Source organism: Sebastes umbrosus, chromosome 14, assembly GCF_015220745.1.
Source record: "Sebastes umbrosus isolate fSebUmb1 chromosome 14, fSebUmb1.pri, whole genome shotgun sequence".
Classification (NCBI taxonomy): domain Eukaryota; kingdom Metazoa; phylum Chordata; class Actinopteri; order Perciformes; family Sebastidae; genus Sebastes; species Sebastes umbrosus.
This window is the reverse complement of record NC_051282.1, coordinates 21,320,254-21,340,760: the sequence shown is the minus strand read 5'-3', so window position 1 is coordinate 21,340,760 and position 20,507 is coordinate 21,320,254. Positions and strand designations below refer to the sequence as shown.

At 38.9% G+C, this 20,507-nt stretch overlaps 1 protein-coding gene across 1 annotated transcript; it reads left to right on the top strand.

Moving 5' to 3' along the window:
• The first annotated feature begins 12,356 nt into the window (after nucleotides 1-12,356).
• On the top strand, nucleotides 12,357-19,939 carry LOC119501878 (proline-rich protein 29-like). The gene is made up of 6 exons (XM_037792567.1): nucleotides 12,357-12,496; nucleotides 12,806-12,905; nucleotides 15,591-15,706; nucleotides 17,114-17,286; nucleotides 19,546-19,604; nucleotides 19,823-19,939. Exons 1-6 carry the CDS (start codon nucleotides 12,437-12,439, stop codon nucleotides 19,867-19,869), a joined length of 555 nt encoding a protein of 184 aa, XP_037648495.1. The 5' UTR covers nucleotides 12,357-12,436; the 3' UTR covers nucleotides 19,870-19,939.
• Nucleotides 19,940-20,507: the final 568 nt, after the last annotated feature.

Sequence of the window (20,507 nt, the reverse complement as noted above, 5' to 3'; positions counted from 1 at the left end):
TATCATTACTCTTCCTGTCCTTTATAGTCTGTACTCTGTACATTGTACAACCCCTTTTCCTTTCTCAAGAAAAAAAACTTTCCTAACTATTTCTATTCCAGACGGACAGACAACCCACAGAAAGGTGTCATTCAGCTGGCAGTTATTAGGTTTCCATTGTGTCCAGCTCAGCATTTTGGTTCAATTTCACATCCATTTCTTCTGAGTTTCTGTCTGTATCCCCTTCCTCTTCTCTCGTGCCCCACTCAGAAGCAACCAATGTTCTCATTATTATTTCAGTACTTGTTAGAAGAGCTGGGGTAGATGAATCCTTACAAACACACCCATGCATCCACACATGTGCCTATTCACCGTGCACACGTTGGACAGTGATGTGCAACAGACCAGCAACTTTCGACCTCAACCACAAGTATCCTAGAAAAACAACATGAATAAATAAAACTCATTAGATAATTAGACGTTAAGAGCTGCTATCTCAGACACAACACATAGTATGCATGCATATGAAAACTACTGTGGGAGATGGTGACAACTACATCCCGTGTGTGAAGTACATTATTGTTGCTTTTAAGTTTTCGGAGCACGGCGGAGAGCAATTAATGTGAAAGCATAAATGATTATTCATGCTTAGAGAGATCAATGTTTAAACCCTGAATATCATATTTTATTTTGAAGCAGGACACTAGAAGCATTTTTATAAACAGCAGGTCTGTGATTTCACTCAAATATAAACTGTGCATACCAGATTTTTTACAGAGTGGAGGTTAAGAGGTCAGGCTAAATTATCTACCACAATAAATGCAATCATTTTAGTAAAGAGAACTACTGTTAAGACAATTAATGATAGTTCTTTGTAAGCCTTTCCTTTGTTTCCACAGCCTGTAATGTAATCCTCAGGGAGAAAATAAATAAAATTGTTCTGGTATTGTTCCCATGTACCAGTAAATACTTGTTGGAAACAATGAAGCATGCATGCTATTTTTGGAGAGAAGTTTATCGTTCAGTTATTAACTTGTTTCACGGAAACTCAGTTTAAAAAAATATTGTACAGTAAGTCAGGCATTGTCTCAATGCAGTTCCCAGGGTGAGTAGGGAGTACAGTTAGAGGGGGCTGATTGTTGGCAGAGATTATACTGTAGATGTGTACTGTTTTGCTGTTGTCAAGTGGCTCAACAGTTTCTCGCAGAAGTATAGTTCCAGACCTCTGAATTGGTGCACACATCTGTGTTTTTAATAGATCTGGTGTTGTGCTCATTGGGGTCCGTCTCCCAAGTTGGAAGAACAACTCAGTCAATCAGCGTTTTGTAGGCGGGGATGTCACAATATCAGAATGGGGACGTCACCTTTCTGTGCCACAACCAGAAAAATAGCAACAGAAAAATGCCCAGAATGATGTCAAGCATGCACAAGATCAACGCAGCAATAAAGGTTGTTGTAAGTTGCCTTTCAGCATATTCCTTTGAATAACATGACAAACGTTACGCCAAATTCACACCAGAGCAGCAGCGAAATGCGGCCTGCTGTGAGCTGCCATGCAGTGTCTATGAAAACTGCGGCGGCCGTTCCAGAGCTCAGCGAGCTGCTGCTGTTTGATTCTGCGGCCAAACAATATTTGGCAAAAATTTAACTCTTAGTGGCGAAGAGAATACCCGCAGCCAATCAGTAAACAGATTCTGTGACATGTTGACTATGTTACAAAGAATTTCTTTCCACCTGAAACACATGAAGACGCCTCCCAGCCGCCGAAAAATTTAATTACTGCGGTGAGCCGCTGCCTGGTGTGAATTTGACGTTAACACTCTTAGAAGTACCGCTGACCACGTATGTACCGACTGAAAACAATGGCGACAGGATGGATACGTCACTCACTGACAGATTGATATTTAGCGTTTAAATGGCTGATATGCAAAACCATCACACCCTTACTTTATACTCGGGCTGTCCTCGACCACAGTAATTCTTAGTTGATTAACACTCATACGATTTTGTTGACTAATCGATTAGTTGATTTAATCGACAGATCTTTAAAACTGAGTTTCTCCACAAAGAATCACACAAAAGCACCACTTTAAATCTTGTGTTTACCAGAGATGTTTCTTGGAAATCATTCATTCAGCATGAAGAAGCTTAAAAAAACAACTAATCAGCTACAACTAATCTTAGTCGACTAAGAACAAAACGGCCGATTATTTGACTAATCAACTAAGAGAGGGCAGACTCCTTTATGCGGCACAAAATGAACATCACAAAACTATTACCACTGACACTGAATGTTGTAATTGACAATTGATGCTTCTGTGTAAGTCACTTTCTTACACTCTATTATCGTGGCTTGGCTGAATTCAGTTAAAATGACTCACCATCTTGCCTAAGATCCACTTAAAGTTCTTGTTTTCTCACTTCAGAGGCACTACGAGTCGCCCACTACCACTGAGCATATGCTAAAGAGTTAACATGTAGAGAAGCACCATCCGGTGTCCACAACAGATTGTGGACACTGGATGGTGCTTCTCTTCACCAGCTGAATGATCTGCAATAATCATGGTGTATTCTTTTGAGAAGGAAGTTATGGGCCCTCAAGTTGGGACTGCTTGACAAGGTTGAGATGTAGTTCATTATAATAAGTGCATGAGGAGGATATTAATAGGATAATGTTGCAGTGGCAGTGCAGGAACAACACATTAACATGTTAACCCTTCACCCAATCAACATATGTGTGCAGTTGTGCAGGTTTGGTGTGTTTCTTCTCTCTCTCTCCATAGGCTATACTGTACATTTGCTTGTCAGGAAGCGTCACCGCTGACCTTTTGCAGCAGAGAGCTCACAGAAAATAATGAACCCTGCACCGGCCATGAAATCATGACAGAAATAATGGTGATTAAACCAGCAGTGGCATTCAGCACTTAATTGTAATAACGACAGCTCTCCCAAGAAGAATGGCTTTGAGTGAAAATGCCTAATATATCATTGTCGCTTTTCATCAGAAAAGTCAGACCACAACACAGATTTGTCAGCGTAGCCGACACCGTGTGTAAAAGCCGTTTTCAATTCCCTCAGTATTTTTGATTAGACGGCAAGATACACAAAAGATCTCTATGCCGATGCAGGTCCCACAAGGATGAAGTGGCCTTTCTCAGCCCCATTCAATCTGTTTCTAATGGAATGTGTTGTATTCAAAGGAGGACGCAATAACAATACGTGCAATGAAGTTGAGGAATGGAAACGGTATCTCATATCTCACACGGGGTGAGTGGATGTAAACTCTCTTTTCACTCTCTCCCTTTGGTCCACACACACAATAGAAAGTGGTGTGACTTGGCAATCATTTCAAAAGGTATCACCTGGCATCTACACTTAAATTATAGTTTATGTTTTGCTTTCATTTCACTTGAACAGAGCCTGTTATTTGCCACTAAAACACAACATTCGCTAAAATGCTTTGCATTCTTAAAGCAATTCTGTTCATTTTTATAGTTGTTGTGAGACCCCTCACTGGTTTGAGCCCGTTTCCAAAACCACTAAAAGCACTGTAAAACACACAGGCGTGTGTTTGTCTGTATGCATACACATACAGACAGACATACACACACCTTTCCTCCACATCACTCCAGGCAAATTGTGCTGCATCCAATTCAGCAGGGAACCGACAGTCCTTGCATTCAAACTCATGAAATTTTAAATAAATCTATTATGTGCAGGCAAATGAACAACAAACAACAAAATTGCCTCATTCTTTCCATTACCCACAACACCATGAAGTTGCGATTACATACACACACACACACAACTACGGAAATAAACACTTAACTCAATTAACGCGTTTCGAACTGTCCACAAAATGATACACCTACATCATTTCACACTCACAAAATGTGTTTTCTATGCAGCACATATTCTCAGCGTGAATGTGAGCATCATTTGCCAATGTGACTGTTTGTTGATTTCATAATAAGACTGTGCTGTCAGCTATAACCCCGAGGCATTCTTCAGCTCTGGGGTGATGTCATGTGTCGCTGTGCTTTTTTACCGGCCTTGAACTAGGCCTGGCAGTATGTCAGTGAGTTCTCACTCCAGCAGCTCTGTCCCTTCCTCCCCTGATGCCTTTCATTCTGTCTGCACTCTGTACTTTCCAGACGCCACCAACCAGCACTGCTGTTGAATTCATACAGACGTGCTGTCTTGTAATAATGGATGGGGAATAGGAGATATTAAAAGAAACAGGATGGTGATAACTGGGATATTATCACAGTCACCTTGTTGTTGTTTTTTGTTTGGTTTAGAAATAATATGAAGGTGCTAAATGCGAGATTGGGAGCATTTCCAAGCCAGCGCCTTGCAGGTAACGGAGCAAAGAATGTATATTGGCTAAGAAGTGAAAGTCAATTATACGTTCGATTGCAACGCCAGCGCTCAGCAGCAGACCTAGTGCCTCCGTTCATTTTGGACTGTAATCGAGGACTCATCACTGCACTTGTACAATCTGGTCAGATTGTCTTCACTTGCTGCGCCCAGCAGCATTGGTATATTTTAAATGTAAAAAGCCATTCTCAGCAGGTTTACGCATGTAGATATGCTCCAAGTTTGTACTTGTACATAAAAAACCTACAATCTTAGATGCAATAATTGACTAGGATGCTGCTGGACATCAGCCCGCTGTGACCCCTGGCGCTGGGTCGAGTACAGACGCTAACTGAAAGCCCGTCTCCGGGAAATATGACAGCTACAGTAGCTTGGAAGATAGCGATAATACCGGGCTGTGAGGAGAGCAACGACAGCTCGGACAGAGACGGACCTTCAGCTAGTGGAGGGTGTGCTAGCTTGTGCGGTTGCATTGGTCTGAATCTGTGAGATAACCACACCCCATTCACTTCAATATAACAGATGGAAATAAGAAGCGATGGGAAATAAATTTGGCATTAGAAAATAAAAGTCCCCTGAAATAAATAAAAGTAGTCCTTTGAAAAACATCCTTTTTAAATAAAAAACTATGTATTTATTTATTTAACTATTTTAACTCCTTTATATATTTTTATTATTTATATATTATATGTATTGCCTAATTCGTTTATTTCAGGATTAATATTATAGCCATATTTTTTTAATATTGAATAAAAATGGCATTCCATAGAAAAGACGCTGGGGCTTGTTTGTAATTTCTTTAAAACAATCGCAATCGTCTTGGGCGGCACTAAGCACAGGATGGACAGGACAACAGTGCCCTTGCAAAACAGTAACACGCACATAGAGAAAGGGGAGGAGAACGCGGCGTGAAACACGCGGCCAATGACAGGCTTATACCCACAGTCCTACACCCGGTGAGTCAGACTAATTTGCCAGTGAAAACAGGGAACACAAAAGCTCTCTAGTTAAAAGAAATTAATTATCCTTCTTATTGGCTTCTTAATGGATGTGGGCACTTATTTATTAGTGTGCTTTTTAAAAAGAGCACAACATAAAAAGGTGGGACTTTATTTTGTATGAATCATTAAATTATATGCAAATTAGTACTTAGTATTCAAAGGTTTAGATCTCACATGTGCTTATTTTGTGTAAAGAGCTTATATTTAGAAGGAACAGATGTGTGTAATTAAATGAAACAAACTGAGAAAAGCCAGTGGTAGTGTGATCTTAGCAGCACAGGTGGCCCCGCAGTCTGATTGTGCTCTGCAGCGTTACTGTATTGAGAGGAAAAGAGGAAGAACAGGTACATCAGTGTGTGACTCACTGCTTTCATTGAGGAAAACTATTTTAAATTAAATTATCTAATGAGCCTCCAACCCGAAGGAAAGTTTTAGACGGAGCATAATGGCACAAAGGCTCATTGTCTGCGCAGGCCTTCGGCAGTAAGTTAAAATCTAATTCTCGTGAGGAATGGCGAGTCATACGTTTGCACTGAACCATCTTTCATCTCCGTTTCTGCATTAATCGAGGATCACGTCCAGGTCAACGCTGCACCTGGACACGCACCCAGATCCAGTCAGAGCGAGGAGACAGCTCGGCACTGGGGATGTCAGATCAAAACAGGAGACGGGCGCTTGGCACAGGTTGTGTCTGATTAAGTCAGCGTTCAGGGAGGAGCACTGGAGAGAGAGAGCTGAGACACAATGACACAGCTTGGCTGTCTTAGATAGGAGATGATCACCATGGGACTAATCAAGCACACAATAAACAAAAAAGCAAACATCCAACAGAATGGGAGCTGATTCTGTCAAAGGCGAACAGCATAATATGCATTTCTCTAATGACCGCGTCCTCTCAAGGGGACGGTGGGTGTCTCATCTCATTGATTTCCACGGAAAATCATTTGGTATTGACCATAAACTGTTGCAGCATCATTACAAACCTTCCACTGCCTATGATACGCCTCCCCCAAACCACTTATGGCCGAATGCAAGATAATTGGTGCCCGTGTCTAACTAGTTTATTATGTATTAATAAACTCAGGAGTGTGCGTAGAGATGTGTTAATTGGCTCGAGTTGGTGGTAGGCACTATACAAAGCTTGCCCACAGCCGGAGGAGGTTGGTGGTGGTGGTGGGGAGTCTGTCAATCAGCCGTCCTCCTTAGGGAGAGGAGGAAAAAGAAGAGTGTGAGAGGAGATATATTCAAAGCCTTATCTCACATTTCTTCTCTGGCTCTCTTTCTACCTCATCCCTACAGTGGATCGTCAAAGAGAGAATAACATCCGCGCTCTCGTCTCTGCCCTGTCCTTCACTCTGTTCCGGCTCCGTCGTGTCACTCTTCTAGATATGATCTCTTTTCATCTCTTCTTTGATGTCACTATATCATTCACCGTTATAGAACATTACAGCTACTGAGACGCCTTCAAACTTCTGCTTCTTAAAGGGGTCGAGGTGACATCGGACGACCTCTGATGAGAACGCACAGAGCCTTTCTAACTAGTCTAGTGGCTCTAATTAGAGATTTACTAATCACCTGCCACAGAGATCGATCAGAAAGAATTACAACACGGCCGTAAACTTATCACAAACACCGGATTGCAACATGTGACCACCATTCACATGTATTGTTGAATGGCGTCTTTCTTGAGGCTGTGAGCAGAGCTCGTTTATCAGTGACAAGAGAGCGAGAGGAAAAACCTTAAAAAAAAAAATTGATTGTACTCTTCCCTGACATTATCTAAACAAACCTCTCGCCATGCCCATGCACACACACCCACACGTGATTGTGAACACACACACACACACTGCTACCAACACATGAGGGCTGCAGGGTGGTGTTGCCATAGGAACGGGGAAAGGTAATGGCCATGTTCTTGAGCTGATGCCGCAGGGGGTGGAGGGGCGAAAGACGGGTGTGGTGTGTGTGTGAGGGGGGGTGAGGGAAGGGGGTGGTTGAGTCAGACTTATGGACTAATGATAACAGCTTTAACTTCAAATCTGCCATCTTACTGTCGCCATCCACCGACTGACGTTGGCGGCGACGACTCCGTCACCAGCGCACTAATAGGATAGCATTTGAAGAAGTTCTAGGCAACAGTGATGCCATGCTATTTGCTTTTAAAGCCTTCAGCAGAACATCCAGCTAATGTGGTTAATGCTGTCAGCTTTGATGCACAGAGAACGGCCGCGCATCTCCATGCATGGCCTTCCCTCTCCACCCCAGGGGTATGAATAAATGATCCCTAATGCAATGAGCTCAACCTTTAACCAACGCTGATGACCATTTCTGTGTGTGGGGGGGGATTAAATATTACTGAGAGAGTGCAAATTATTTAATCATATCTCAGCAGCCTGTCCCTATAGTGAGCTGTTTAAGTGTCAGGAAGCTCCAGGGTCTCATTCATATTTGACGTATGCATATATGGTTCCTAAAAAATGTTCTTATAATAACTACCTGTAAGTAATAACCTGTAGATACTACTTCTGTGGCCTCACTTTACTTAAATTTTAGGGCTGGGCAATTTAGATCAATATCATATCAATAAGATAACAAGGAAAAAGTGAGAAGGGCTCACATAACCCCGCTCACCGCTTGACCCTACTAAAGTAGGGCCAATGGTTTAGCCCTTTAGGAACTAATGTAAGTAGTCTATTGAGCACAATGTAGCTTGTTATTAGCTCACCTTCCTCAAGTCCAGGGTGCCCAAAAATGTTTAAATTTTGGGCACCCTGGACTTCTAACTCCCAAAAGGCCAAAACTAGACCACACTGTCCATCCATCAGACCAAATTGAAGTTCCTAAGTTAAATAATTTCCAAGTTCTGCTCCGGAAACGAAAGTGTGACCCGCGAAACGGACGGACGGACGGACATGCGGATCGTTATCTTTGCAGCTCTAAAGTAGTTCAAATTAGCTTCAACTCAACCAACTACTACATTAAAGTACTGCTACATATTAATACATCAACAATAATGATGATCCACTGACGTTCTGAGTACATTTTGTTTGCTAATGCTCATGTACTTCTAGTCAAGTTAGATTTTGGATGCAGAATCTTAACTTGTAATGTATAATGTTTTATAGAGTTTGTATTACGACTTTTATTTCAGTAAATTATTTAAATAATCTTTCCACCAGTGGAATATGGCTACTGTATGCAAAATCACATAATAAAATAATCGATTGGTGTTAATTAAAATGCAACAAACATTGTTTTACTTTTATACACTACGAGACAAAACTCTTCAAAATGTGGGAAACAAAACCTAAATAACCCATTTTTTAAGCTTTTTAAGCCATGTTCCGAATTTTCTCAAATATGATTCAGGTGAAAGAGATAAATTATGATATTGAAGTATTGTCCAGCCTTAGTTTATGTTGTTAAAGTCGTCCAGGGTCGATTTTATTCGAAAAGCCTCTTTTCTTAAATATCCACATGCGATGTGGATTGCATTTCTGTGGTGGTATTTGAGAAGCGCATCTCTCTTTTCTTTTTATTCCTATAAAAAAACAATCTGTTATTCCAAAGGAGTTGATGTGAGGTGCGTGGGCAGCGCTGGATAACAGGATGAGAATTATCTTTAGGGCCACTCTGCCAATTAAACATAGTTTATTAGTTTCCTCATCTCACACCGAGTTGGTCATCACCACTGCTGCTGCTGCGGTTGTTCCCATCTCCCCCCCTTCCTCCGTCTCCTCCTCCTCCTCCTTTCAACCGCTTGATGCTTCCCTTTGTGTCACTTTACCCACACGATGACAGGGGGCTTTTAAAAATAGAGACGATCCACCCAGATTACAGCGTTTTAATTACAGAGCGGTGGATGCGATGGGGGTGTAGAGGCCCCTCTCCACTGACAGCGAGTGGGGAGGGTTGAGGAGGGAGAGTGGTACAGTGAATGTAACTGTGTGCTAATTAGTGTCGTCTGCCATATTGAAGCTCTCAGCCTGTAACCGTCTATTATACATGGATTGTTGGCGGTGTTTGCACTCTGAGCACTCCATAAACACACAGCAGTGGCCACATCACTGTTATTTTAAATATTAATACCAGGAAATCACCTGTGGGGAGACTGGGAGCAATTCAGACAAGGAAGCTGTTTCACACTCAGCTCCTGCAATCAGGGAGACACTAGAACGATGATACCTGTTCTGGATGTGCTCGCCATGTTCTCTGTCAACCCCAGAAAAAGAGACTTCATTTTAACTAATTTGACTGATTTTGAGGCATGAAAGTTTTAAAGTAACCCTTTATCTTAATGCCCCTAGTATTTATTAGCAGTATAAACGAGAAATGGTTTATAACACAACACAATGTTGACTGTTTATAAAACTTTACATGCACAAAATATAATTTTTGCCCTTATTCCCAAAAAAATATTCCTACTAAGCAGTTTACGTAGCTTATGAAAATGAATATTCCACTAATATTCCTGTTTGCATGCAGCCGTGTATACTCCGATTAACGTAACCGGTGGCGGACTTCTTCGACCGCGCAAACACAGCCTCCCTCTTTCATTCCTTCAACCACCTTCTTGAAATGATCGGCGTTGTGATATTTGAGCATATCCAAAAACCTGTTGATATCAGTGGTGTAATGTAACAAAGTAATAATACTTTTGTTACAGTACTAGAGTTTTTTATATTTCTTTCAACTTTTACTTTTACTCCTCTACCAAAATAAAATGTGTATTTATACTCCAATACGTTTCCTTTAAGCATCTTCGTTACTTCGTTACTATTGGAAACAAGCAGGTTTGGCAAATCAGTGGTCCAATAATCTGATCTTGCCTGAGTTTCTATCCTCAGTTGTTCTCTGTCGTGACTAAGTTTTGACTGCTGACATGTGTCAGGCCCTCATCATAAATGTGGCCATAGATTGAACTTAGTTTTTACTGTGGGTCTGGATTTATCATTTTTGGTTTTAAAGGAATTTTTTTTAAATCTCTGATCATCTATGTCCTGCTTTCTTGTTTTTTTCACTTGAGAAATATCTCTCGAATTAGATCTTTTATTATATTTAATGATCTTCAAAGAGTTTATTCATGTTTTTATCACTTCTTGTCTGGATTATTGTAATGCCGTGTTTACGTGCCTCGGCCAAAACATGATTACGCGGCTTCAGGGTGTCCAGAACGCAGCCGCCATACTTTTAACCAAATCCCGAAAGCATGATCCTCTCTCCTGTATTTTAGCTTCCCTTCACTGGCTGCCTGTCCGTTTAGAATTAATTTTAGTCTTGACGTTTAAGGCCCTCCATGGTGAGGCACCGAGCTACCTGGCTGAGCTTTCATTACTCACCAGCCCGTAGCCTGAGGTCCTCTGACAAGGCCCTGTTAGCTATTCCCCGGTCAAGGCTGGGGTGACAGGGCGTTTGGAATAGCTTACCTGAACAACTTGGACTAGAAAAATCACTTCCCTTTTTCAAATCATCTCTCAAAACTCACTTTTACTGCTTTTTATTATTATCTTATCTGTCACTTATTAATTTGTTCTTTTATATGTACTTTTATCCATTATTTTATCTTTACTTTTAGCTGTGATTATGAGTTTGTAATTGATTGTTCTCCTGCTTTCTTTATGTCCTTGTTTGTGAAGCTCTTTGTAATGGTAGTTTTGAAAGATGCTATATAAATAAAGTTATTAATATTATTATTAGGTTGTGGTGTTAAATGTTGCTGCTTCATTAAAAAACATATCTGTTTGCTTACTACATTTTATAGTTTGTTTAAAAGCATTTATTATTGATTATACGTAGACACAAATCTTTGTAATGTCCTGACAGAGGTATTTCTTCAAATAAATATGAATAAACACACTACAACTACGTATACTGTGTCATCATGCATTCATTAACTGTTTATACACCAGTAATAGGTTGCCTACAGCAGTGTTCCAAAACACATGTCACGTATGTGGCTCAAAGGTGTATTATAGATATAAATCTTATGGAAGAAATTCTGCTAATTTATTTGGCGACCCTAATAAAATCTCCTGTCTTAGGACAGACTGGTCTATAGGAGAGATTTAACAAATACAAACACACATACACAGACCACAACTTACATCTCCTTACAACTACAATGATGTGCTATACATAATGTATTACAGTAACTGTTGTTATACTCTTAATGAATGCTAAATAGTAAATAGGACGTGTTATCCATGTTTCTAATCTAAACACATCTGTTTAATAAGTAGGTTGTTGATTAAGGGAGTAGTCTATGTTATCAGCTGTTGTACTATTGTAGCCATCAGGCAGCATATCAATATTTCATCATGTAACTGAGGCCACATGTCATAATGTATGCAGCACCCTCTCCGTCTGTGTTCACATGCTAGAAAGACAGAGAATGTCTCCTTTATTACATTTTAAAAGTTAAACATGTTTCAGTTGCACATTATGTTTTAGTGCTGGAAAAATTAAATACTATACTAAGAAATGTCAGCACGCAAATTAAATTCACTCATTAGCAGCCTAATTAGCATCATAATTATTATTACTTTCCCAATTATTTGTTGACTTGTACATCTGAGTAAGTAAAGTCTTACTTCCTTTCAGACTATTATCAAGAACATCCTACCCAAGTTTTAATTAAAAATGAAATTGAAGATATTTTTTTACTTTGACATTTAAGAGATCAGTGTAATAAAAAACTAATTACCTCCACTGTGATTCACTGTTGAAAAAAACACTGAAACATAAAAAGTCCAGAGTGGGTGGATACTTTTATAGACAAAGTATTATAGTTTTAGTTCTTGGAGTTACCGCTGCTCTGCTTTTGGCTTCTAAAAGTGGGATTAATTACACAAACAGCCTGTGTTGCATACTGTAGGTCAATGTAGTGATCACAGGCGGAGGGAGTGTGTGTGTGTGTGTATGTGTTGTGTGGGTGAGTGAGTATGTTTGCATATGCAGACTGTTGCTTGTATTTTGGCACCTTGGCAACCTGCTACTGTGAGCCTCTGCATCACAGCAAACAGGTTAGAATTACATACTGAGTATCTTGTAAATAATATCAGCTGAAGCTCTCACATATGGCGTGGACAGAAGATATTTATCCACACTTTGAGCCGCATGATTTTCAGATATTTCCTGTAAGTGTGCATTATTTTAACTCTTTCACTTCTGTGTGTTATTAGGCTGTCGGACTAAGCTCTTATCTTAGCAACAACTAACCTGCTGCTCTCTGTGGAGCTCAAACACCCGTCACTGAGTCTTACGTCATAATGCAATCATCTCTAGTATTACAAGAAGTGATGTTTTTTAATATAGTTTGCATATGGGGAGATAATCCCCGTGTTTTTCCCCTTCCCGTGGAGTAGAGCCACACCTCCTGTACAGTTTATTCTCAGCCACTCTGCCTCCAGGCAGAGAGCCTCATTACGGATCCATCTCTCCTCCAGGCTCCTCAGCAGCCCACCACTATCCTGCAGCAGCTCCCAGCGACCATGATGCCTCCTGGCTCTGCTCCTTCCATTAGGCCCGGTGGTCATGTCAAGGAGGGTACGGCACACTGTCACCACACACAAACTAAATCTCAGGATTTCACACTCGCGGCTGTTCTTGCCAGTATGTCACATTACTGGCATCCTAGCAAGCACTCAGATATATTATTTATGGTCTACTCTTGAGCCTGGACAATTGCATAAAATGTGTGTGCATGAGTGTGTGTTAAATTCATATCCAAGTGCTGCAGCAGGCTTTAGTCAGCTCGGTTAGTACTTTACTTCTAAAGGGATTAATTCAATTATTTAAAATAAAGTTTTGTAAGTCAGCGACATTTAGTTCAGAGATTCAAAGGTTAAAACTCTTCCAGCAGCCTCTGCTTGTGAGTTTAAACATAATGTGTTCCAAAAATGTCTAAGAATTGTTACTGTGCTTAGTGATTTTAGGTTATAACAGTTATAATGGCTGCTTAAACCCAGCTACTATGTCACTTTGAGTTTAAAACACATCCTGTGCTCCAACTTAAAGTGAATTAATTTAAAGCTAAACTCATGGTTTGTCACATAAGCCTACTTTAAGCAGCACGAAGCAACTTGCTTGCATTTTGGGGCAAACGCCTAAAAATTCGTTAAAAGTTTGAAGAATGTCACAAAACAAAAATGATGTAATTTGATTTCGTTACCAGATAACTTTGCCCTCACCCTGCCCTCTCAGTGACTGGAAAAGTTGAATGCTTAGCTTTAGAGGTTCATCCAAGTTTTCCTCTAATGGATCACTCTCTTGCTGCTGTAGGAGTTTTAACTTGTGAGCATTGAAAATGGCCTTACCAATCACCAAATGTCTCTTGGGTGTAAAGTATTGATCTGCAGGGTCTCAATTATTACAGATGGTACATTCTTCTTTGTTACAACCACACTTTATGTTTGATATAATCCTGTCTATTCTAACCTTTAACATTAATTGACTGCCATTGTTACCAGCACATTAGCTGTGACAATACTGACAAAACAATTCCACTTAAGAGGATACAGTAGATCAATCATTCCCTGGTGGGTCGCAGGAGATTATATTAGAGTCGCCAAATAAATTTGCAGAATTTCTTCAATTTCCTTCCTTCCTTTTATTAAATATTTATATCTGCAGCACACCTTTGAGCCACATGAAGGAGGTTCATATTATTCATCGACTGTATATAAGAAGTGGACGTAGTCACCGTGACGACACCCATTGGTTTATGGACTGTTGTTTTGAAGGCTTGAGTTTGGCATTTTGGTCGTCAGAAACAAAAAGAACAACATTTTCCTTTAACATTTTTAAGGATATATTATGTTTGTATTGTCGCCATCTTTAAGCCGTCACCATGTTGTTTTTTTGCAACCAGAAGTGACACGAGAGGTTGGAGCTAAGTACAACCAAACGCTGAATAAGACATTTCTAGGCGACCAAAAAGGTTATAATTAATCTTCATGAACTGAAATCAAACTGTGAAAGGGTTAAAGCTGTAAAAGGAAAAGACGGACAACTCCCAGAACGGACAACACTATGGTAGCGACCTGTCAATCTCAGGGTAGCCACGCCCTAAAGCATCCCCTGCTTTATGGTCTATTTGACTCTAAATGGGACCATAATTTACTAAATGAACATCATGCTGTATTGAAGAAGACTTGAAAATGTAAACTCATGTTTGCTGAGGTTAATAAATCAATCATTTTCTCATAGACTTACAATCAGACTTCTTTTTGCAGCCAGAGGAGTCGCCCCCTGCTGGCTGTTAGAAAGAATGCAAGTTTTAAGGCACTTCTGCATTGTAGCCTTCTTATAACATTGAATCTAATATGAGAGGCTAGTGTATATTCTGTTTGTTTTTACTGATGAGAGGAAAAAAACGAGGGCCTGTTTGTTTATCATTTATTTGGTCTCATTTATAAAGTATTTAACATGTGTATATGTTTTCAATAACACATGCATAAAATGAAGTTGTGATTCATCAAACGTATATCCCTTCGAAATGACTGGTTTACTTATTCAACATAAGGCCTATTGTGAATTGGGTCGCGATGGATTGTTATTTAGAAAGTGGGTCCCCAGAAAAAAAGTTTGTGAAACACTGCATTAGATGGACGTTATAGGAAATGTTGTCCATGAGACTGATAAGGGCGGGCCAGGCTAATCCAGCCATCACATGCTTCAACGAGTCACATGTTCTTTGCATGAATAGTCCTCAGACTACCATTAGATGACATTATTGCTATATTATTTATGAAACTGACATAACCCCTTCAGATGGTGAAATATCACAAAGTTTTGTGGAGTTGCTGAGTGTTGCATCACTGAGCTAACAAACAACTCCTGCCCAGAGATATCATTCATATTGCCTGGAAAGCATTTAATTCATCAGGGTGACAAATACTTAAAATTTACATAGACACACATATAAATCGAGTTCTTAAATAACAGTGGAATTATAATAACTTGAATAGACTCTCCTAAATCTTGGCTCAGAAAGTGTAGGAAGGAGTGAAATAATTTTGCGAGGTGAGTCATTGCCAAACAAATATTGAGTGACAAGAAGGTGAGAAACCTCCCGTTCACCACCTCGGCTTGACACAATGAGGATTAATCACCTGGTCGCCCCGAGGGAGGAGGACAGAATAGCAGGCTGATAAAATAGACAAGACAATCAGAGGAGCGTCAGATAGTGCTGATTGTGCTGTGTGTGTGTGTAATATTCTCCATATGCAGACCTTGTGGAGCTGATGATGATCCAGAACGCCCAGATGCACCAGGTCATCATGAATAACATGACCATGTCGGCTCTCAGCTCGTTCGGATACTCCAGCCCTCCGTCGGGCCCTGCGGTGGGTAAAGACAAGGATCAGGGTCAGTTAGGTCAATAAATTAAGTCTAATTTTATTAAAACTGGCTTTGACTTTTAAAATGGAATAAAAAAAAATGACACAGAGAATGAATTTGCTCATAACTTGCAATATGAAACTTAGTTTTTAAATGTGTATCACCTTTATCTTCATATAAAATGTAGGAAAAACGTTTATTGAATTTTACTTCGCCACAAAATCAAATTCTTCCACTCGACATGTACAAATAATCTCTGGTTTTATTAAAGCGTCACAAAGTTTCCTCTAAGCTCATTGTTGATATTTTGAAACTCAGATGTGAAACGCAACAATTAATCGATTAGTTGTCAACTATTAAATCAATCGCCAACTATTTTGACAATTAAATCAGTTTGAGTCAATTTCTAAGAAAAGAAAAGTAAATATTCTCTGATTCCAGCTTCTTAAATGTGAATATTTTCTGGTTTCTTTACTCCTCTGTGACAGTAAACTGAATATATTTGAGTTGTGGACAAAACAAGACATTTGAGGACGTCATCTTGGGCTTTGGGAAACAATGATCGACATTTATCACCATTTTATAGACCAAACAACTTATAGGTTAATAGAGAAAATAACCAACAGATTAATCGACAATGAAATAATTGTTAGTTGCAGCTCCAGTTTCAAGTAATCAACAGTGACTTGCGAAGAATTTTTTGGGGGGTTGGGTGTTATAACAAAATACACAAGTGTATTGCTCATATTTGTTGAATGGACAACATATAATAGATGCCACTCACACTCTACCTTTTATTTACTCCTCTACTTCATGGGTTTTTTGGGGTTTTTTTTATTGTTTTTACATTTATCCTTTGATATTGCAAATATATTGTTATTAATTGTTTTTTTATTTGTTTGTTTGTTTGATTGACACAACAAACATTAATTACTTCTTTATTGTTTTCTTCCATTTACATGCATGTTCTTTTTAAATATCTATATATTGTAATTTGCTTAATGAATTGTGTATATGTATATATATGTTTTGTTTTTATTTTGTTCTTTTTCATTTTTATTTATTATTGAATTAACGCTTTGGCAATATTGTTCATCTGACAGTCATGCCAATAAAGCAAATTGAATTGAATTGAATTGAATTGAATGGAACTGGAAAACTATGGCCATAATCCAGGACTGAGTCTACCTTTACGGTAAAACAGTTTAATTTATTTTCATTTCAGCTGACATTTTACATTTTTTAAGTCAATAATCCACCTTGTTGTCATTCCTTAAAACTTCTTAAAACAAGTAAAAATCAAATTTCTTACACTAGAGACAGTGTCACAGTTAAGCAGTGGAATCTTTGTAATGATCTTCGTCTTGCACTCAGAAATAAAGCTGGTCTGTTTTTCTCCTTCTCTGTGTCAGGCTCCCAGAGATCTGGTTATAATTCAAGAGAATGAGGCTGACCCAGATGTATACCACCACTATTACCAGCCTGCCCCTTACCTGTCCTACCATACATCATGGCTCCAGCCTCAGGCTACACTGGTCTACCAGGACCCCAACAAACCCACCTCTCCTCCTCCACACAGAGACAGGTGATCACAACTCCTGCATGACCACCTCATTTACTATGACAACTCATTCAGTGGTGTATCAGGTGGAAATTCAAGATTCAAGATGTTACTGTCACGCCGGTTATACAAGTACAATCGTGTGAAATGCTTTTTGCTGGGAAGCTCCATTAAAAATAATAAGTTATATTACAATTATAAAAGGAAATACTTTGTACAAGGCATATTGAGAACATATACATTAAGAACATATACAGTATATACAGTATAAGATATATGATTGAGGTACTTTTTGTGTGAGAAGGTGTCTTATGAATTATCTATTTAAAAGTCTGATGGCCTGGGGGAAAAACTGTTCCTCAGTCTGCTAATGAAATGAAATGGTAAGACAACAACATCTACTACTTTGATGCAATGACCAGAAAGTTACACATTTTTCAATTTAACACAACTTAATTTGACATTTCCCACACAGTTTATCACAGGTGATAATAAGACTGGGCACATACCTGTTCTCCTCAACCTGCTGTTATCCTGTCCAGTCCCCCCGTTTGTTTCTGCTCCTGTCACGTTTGTTAATCCTCTCAGAAAAGATGCTTGAGATCCTGAAACCTGTTCTTGAGCAGGTAACATCCGGGTACCATCCAGCATCCCAAACCGAGCAACACGCACCGGAAGCTTTTGTTTGCAGCTGAGCAACAGGCAGGAAGTCTTTGAGCATGCGCAGTGTTGTTTTCCCAAACTGGACTGGACTTGACGTTGTGAGCATGCAGCTAGCTATCCGGCCTCCTGAGACAAATGCGTTTAAAGCACCAGTTTAAAACTACTCTATCAGCTACGATGGAGGATTAGAGCCAAATTGACGGAAAAAAAAATCTGAGATTTCGAGAATAAGTCGTAATTTTACGAGAATAAAGCCTTAATATGACGAGAATAAAGTCGTAATTTTACGAGAAAAAATTCGTAACAATATGAGAATAAGGTCGTAATTTTACGAGAAAAAAGTGTTAATATGACGAGAATAAAGTCGTAATTTTACGAGAAAAAAGTCATAATTTTAAAAGAAAAAGTCGTAATATTACAAGAATAAAGTTGTAATTTCACGAGAAAAAAGCCGTAATACTACGAGAAAAAAAGTCGTAATATTACGAGAATAAGGTCGTAATTTTACAAGAAAAAAGTCTGAATTTTAAAAGAAAAAATCGTAATATTACGAGAATAAAGTCGTAATTTTACGAGAAAAAAAGTCATAATATTACAAGAATAAAGTCGTAATTTTAAGAGAAAAAAAGTCGTAATATTACGAGAATAAAGTCGTAACTTTACAAGAAAAAAAGTCTGAATTTTAAAAGAAAAAGTCGTAATATTACGAGAATAAAGTCGTAATTTTAAGAGAAAAAAAGTCGTAATATTACGAGAATAAAGTTGTAATTTTAAGAGAAAAAAAGTCGTAATATTACGAGAATAAAGTCGTAATTTTAAGAGAAAAAAAAGTCGTAATATTACGAGAATAAAGTCGTAATTTTACAAGAAAAAAGTCTGAATTTTAAAAGAAAAAGTCGTAATATTACGAGAATAAAGTCGTAATTTTACGAGAAAAAAGTCATAATATTACAAGAATAAAGTCGTAATTTTAAGAGAAAAAAAAGTCGTAATATTACGAGAATAAAGTCGTAATTTTACGAGAAAAGAAGTATTAAATTACTGGAGATGTGTCAAAAACTTGCTAAAAACCTATTTCAATGACATTTCTATGTACATTTCACATCATATGAGCTTCCAGTGTCATTGTTTCAGGTAGAAGGTCCACTTTTAGAGATAGTCTATTAGCCCTGCCATATCTTATGTTGAGATTTAAACTAACTCATGATAACACATCCATTATCAGTACAGCTCAACAAAACTTATTTTTATGCTTCGTGTATACCGGGCTGTGCTTGAAGAACCTGTTGAACCTTTTTAGTAACACTATGAGAAAAGTAGCATTGTGCATGGTAGCCTTGAAAATCACAAAAAGCAAAGAAGTTCCTTTCTCTCACACAAATGTATGAGACTTGAATGCTTTCCATTCTCTCTCAGCTCCAGAAAAAAACTCACACCTTTTCACAATCCCTAAGGTGGAGTAGTGACTATGCATCTGCCATCCAATTAAAGAAGAATTAAAGAAGACACTAAACTGTATTTTAGATTGTATATCATTTGTCATGGTGTGATCATTGCCTATTCATAAACATCCAGGAGATGTAACACACTGATTAATATGATTGTATTTTGTGTGATCAGGCCTGTTCCCCCACCCAGCAGCACTAGACCTGTAGGAGCCGGTGTCACGCCTGCAGCAGGTAACCAACCACACCGCAACACCCAGCCAATAGCCAATTAACAGCTCCAGTGATGTCATAGCTGGGTGACAAGAAAGGTGCCAACAGGCTTCACAGTAATTGTGATGAGAAGGCGCCTGATTAGTGATTATGGTGCTGTTGATTATGAATGGCTGAAGAGATGAGTTCATCAGATGCTTTAGATTTGTCTAATGTTTTATTTTATTTAATTTTTTTAGAGAACAACAGGGCTGCTGAAGCTGAAGCAGAGACGAAGAGAGACTGATTATTGATTCACTCACCAAATGTGGGTACTAGTAAGGGGAAAAAACAATCTTGAGTTCATTCATCTTCACTCAGAGATCATGATTTCACACTTATGTTTGACATTTTTCTGCTTATTGCAATTGAATGTATTTTATGTTAATTTACAATAGATGAAACGTGCAAATAATGTAATATTGTACTATATTTATGCTTTGTTCAACCTGCATTACCTAAATCCTCCAGTAGGGAGCAGCAACAGATGTTAAGTGGGACCACAAGCAAGATTTATTGCTGTACTGACAAGCACTCCCTGTGACTCTGCATGCTATAGGGCTGACGTAGGCCATCACATACCACTGTATGACATAGCAAGAGTGTGACCACATATATAAGATCTATTGCTGTGACACTGTGAGACCTCTTCTTTAAATACACTGTGATGAGTAGCCAGAAAGATGAAAAGAGGCACACTACTCAATCAATACAGGTGACGACTATTAAAGGCATGATAATATTTAAAGATTTAAATTGAATATTTTGGATATGTTGAGGTATTAAAGTGTTTTCCTCACTGTTTAACTCAGGTAAAGGTGTTGAGTTCATGCACAGTGTGAGCCAGTTGCAGTAACAGATAGGTTGACTTTGCCAAATGGCATA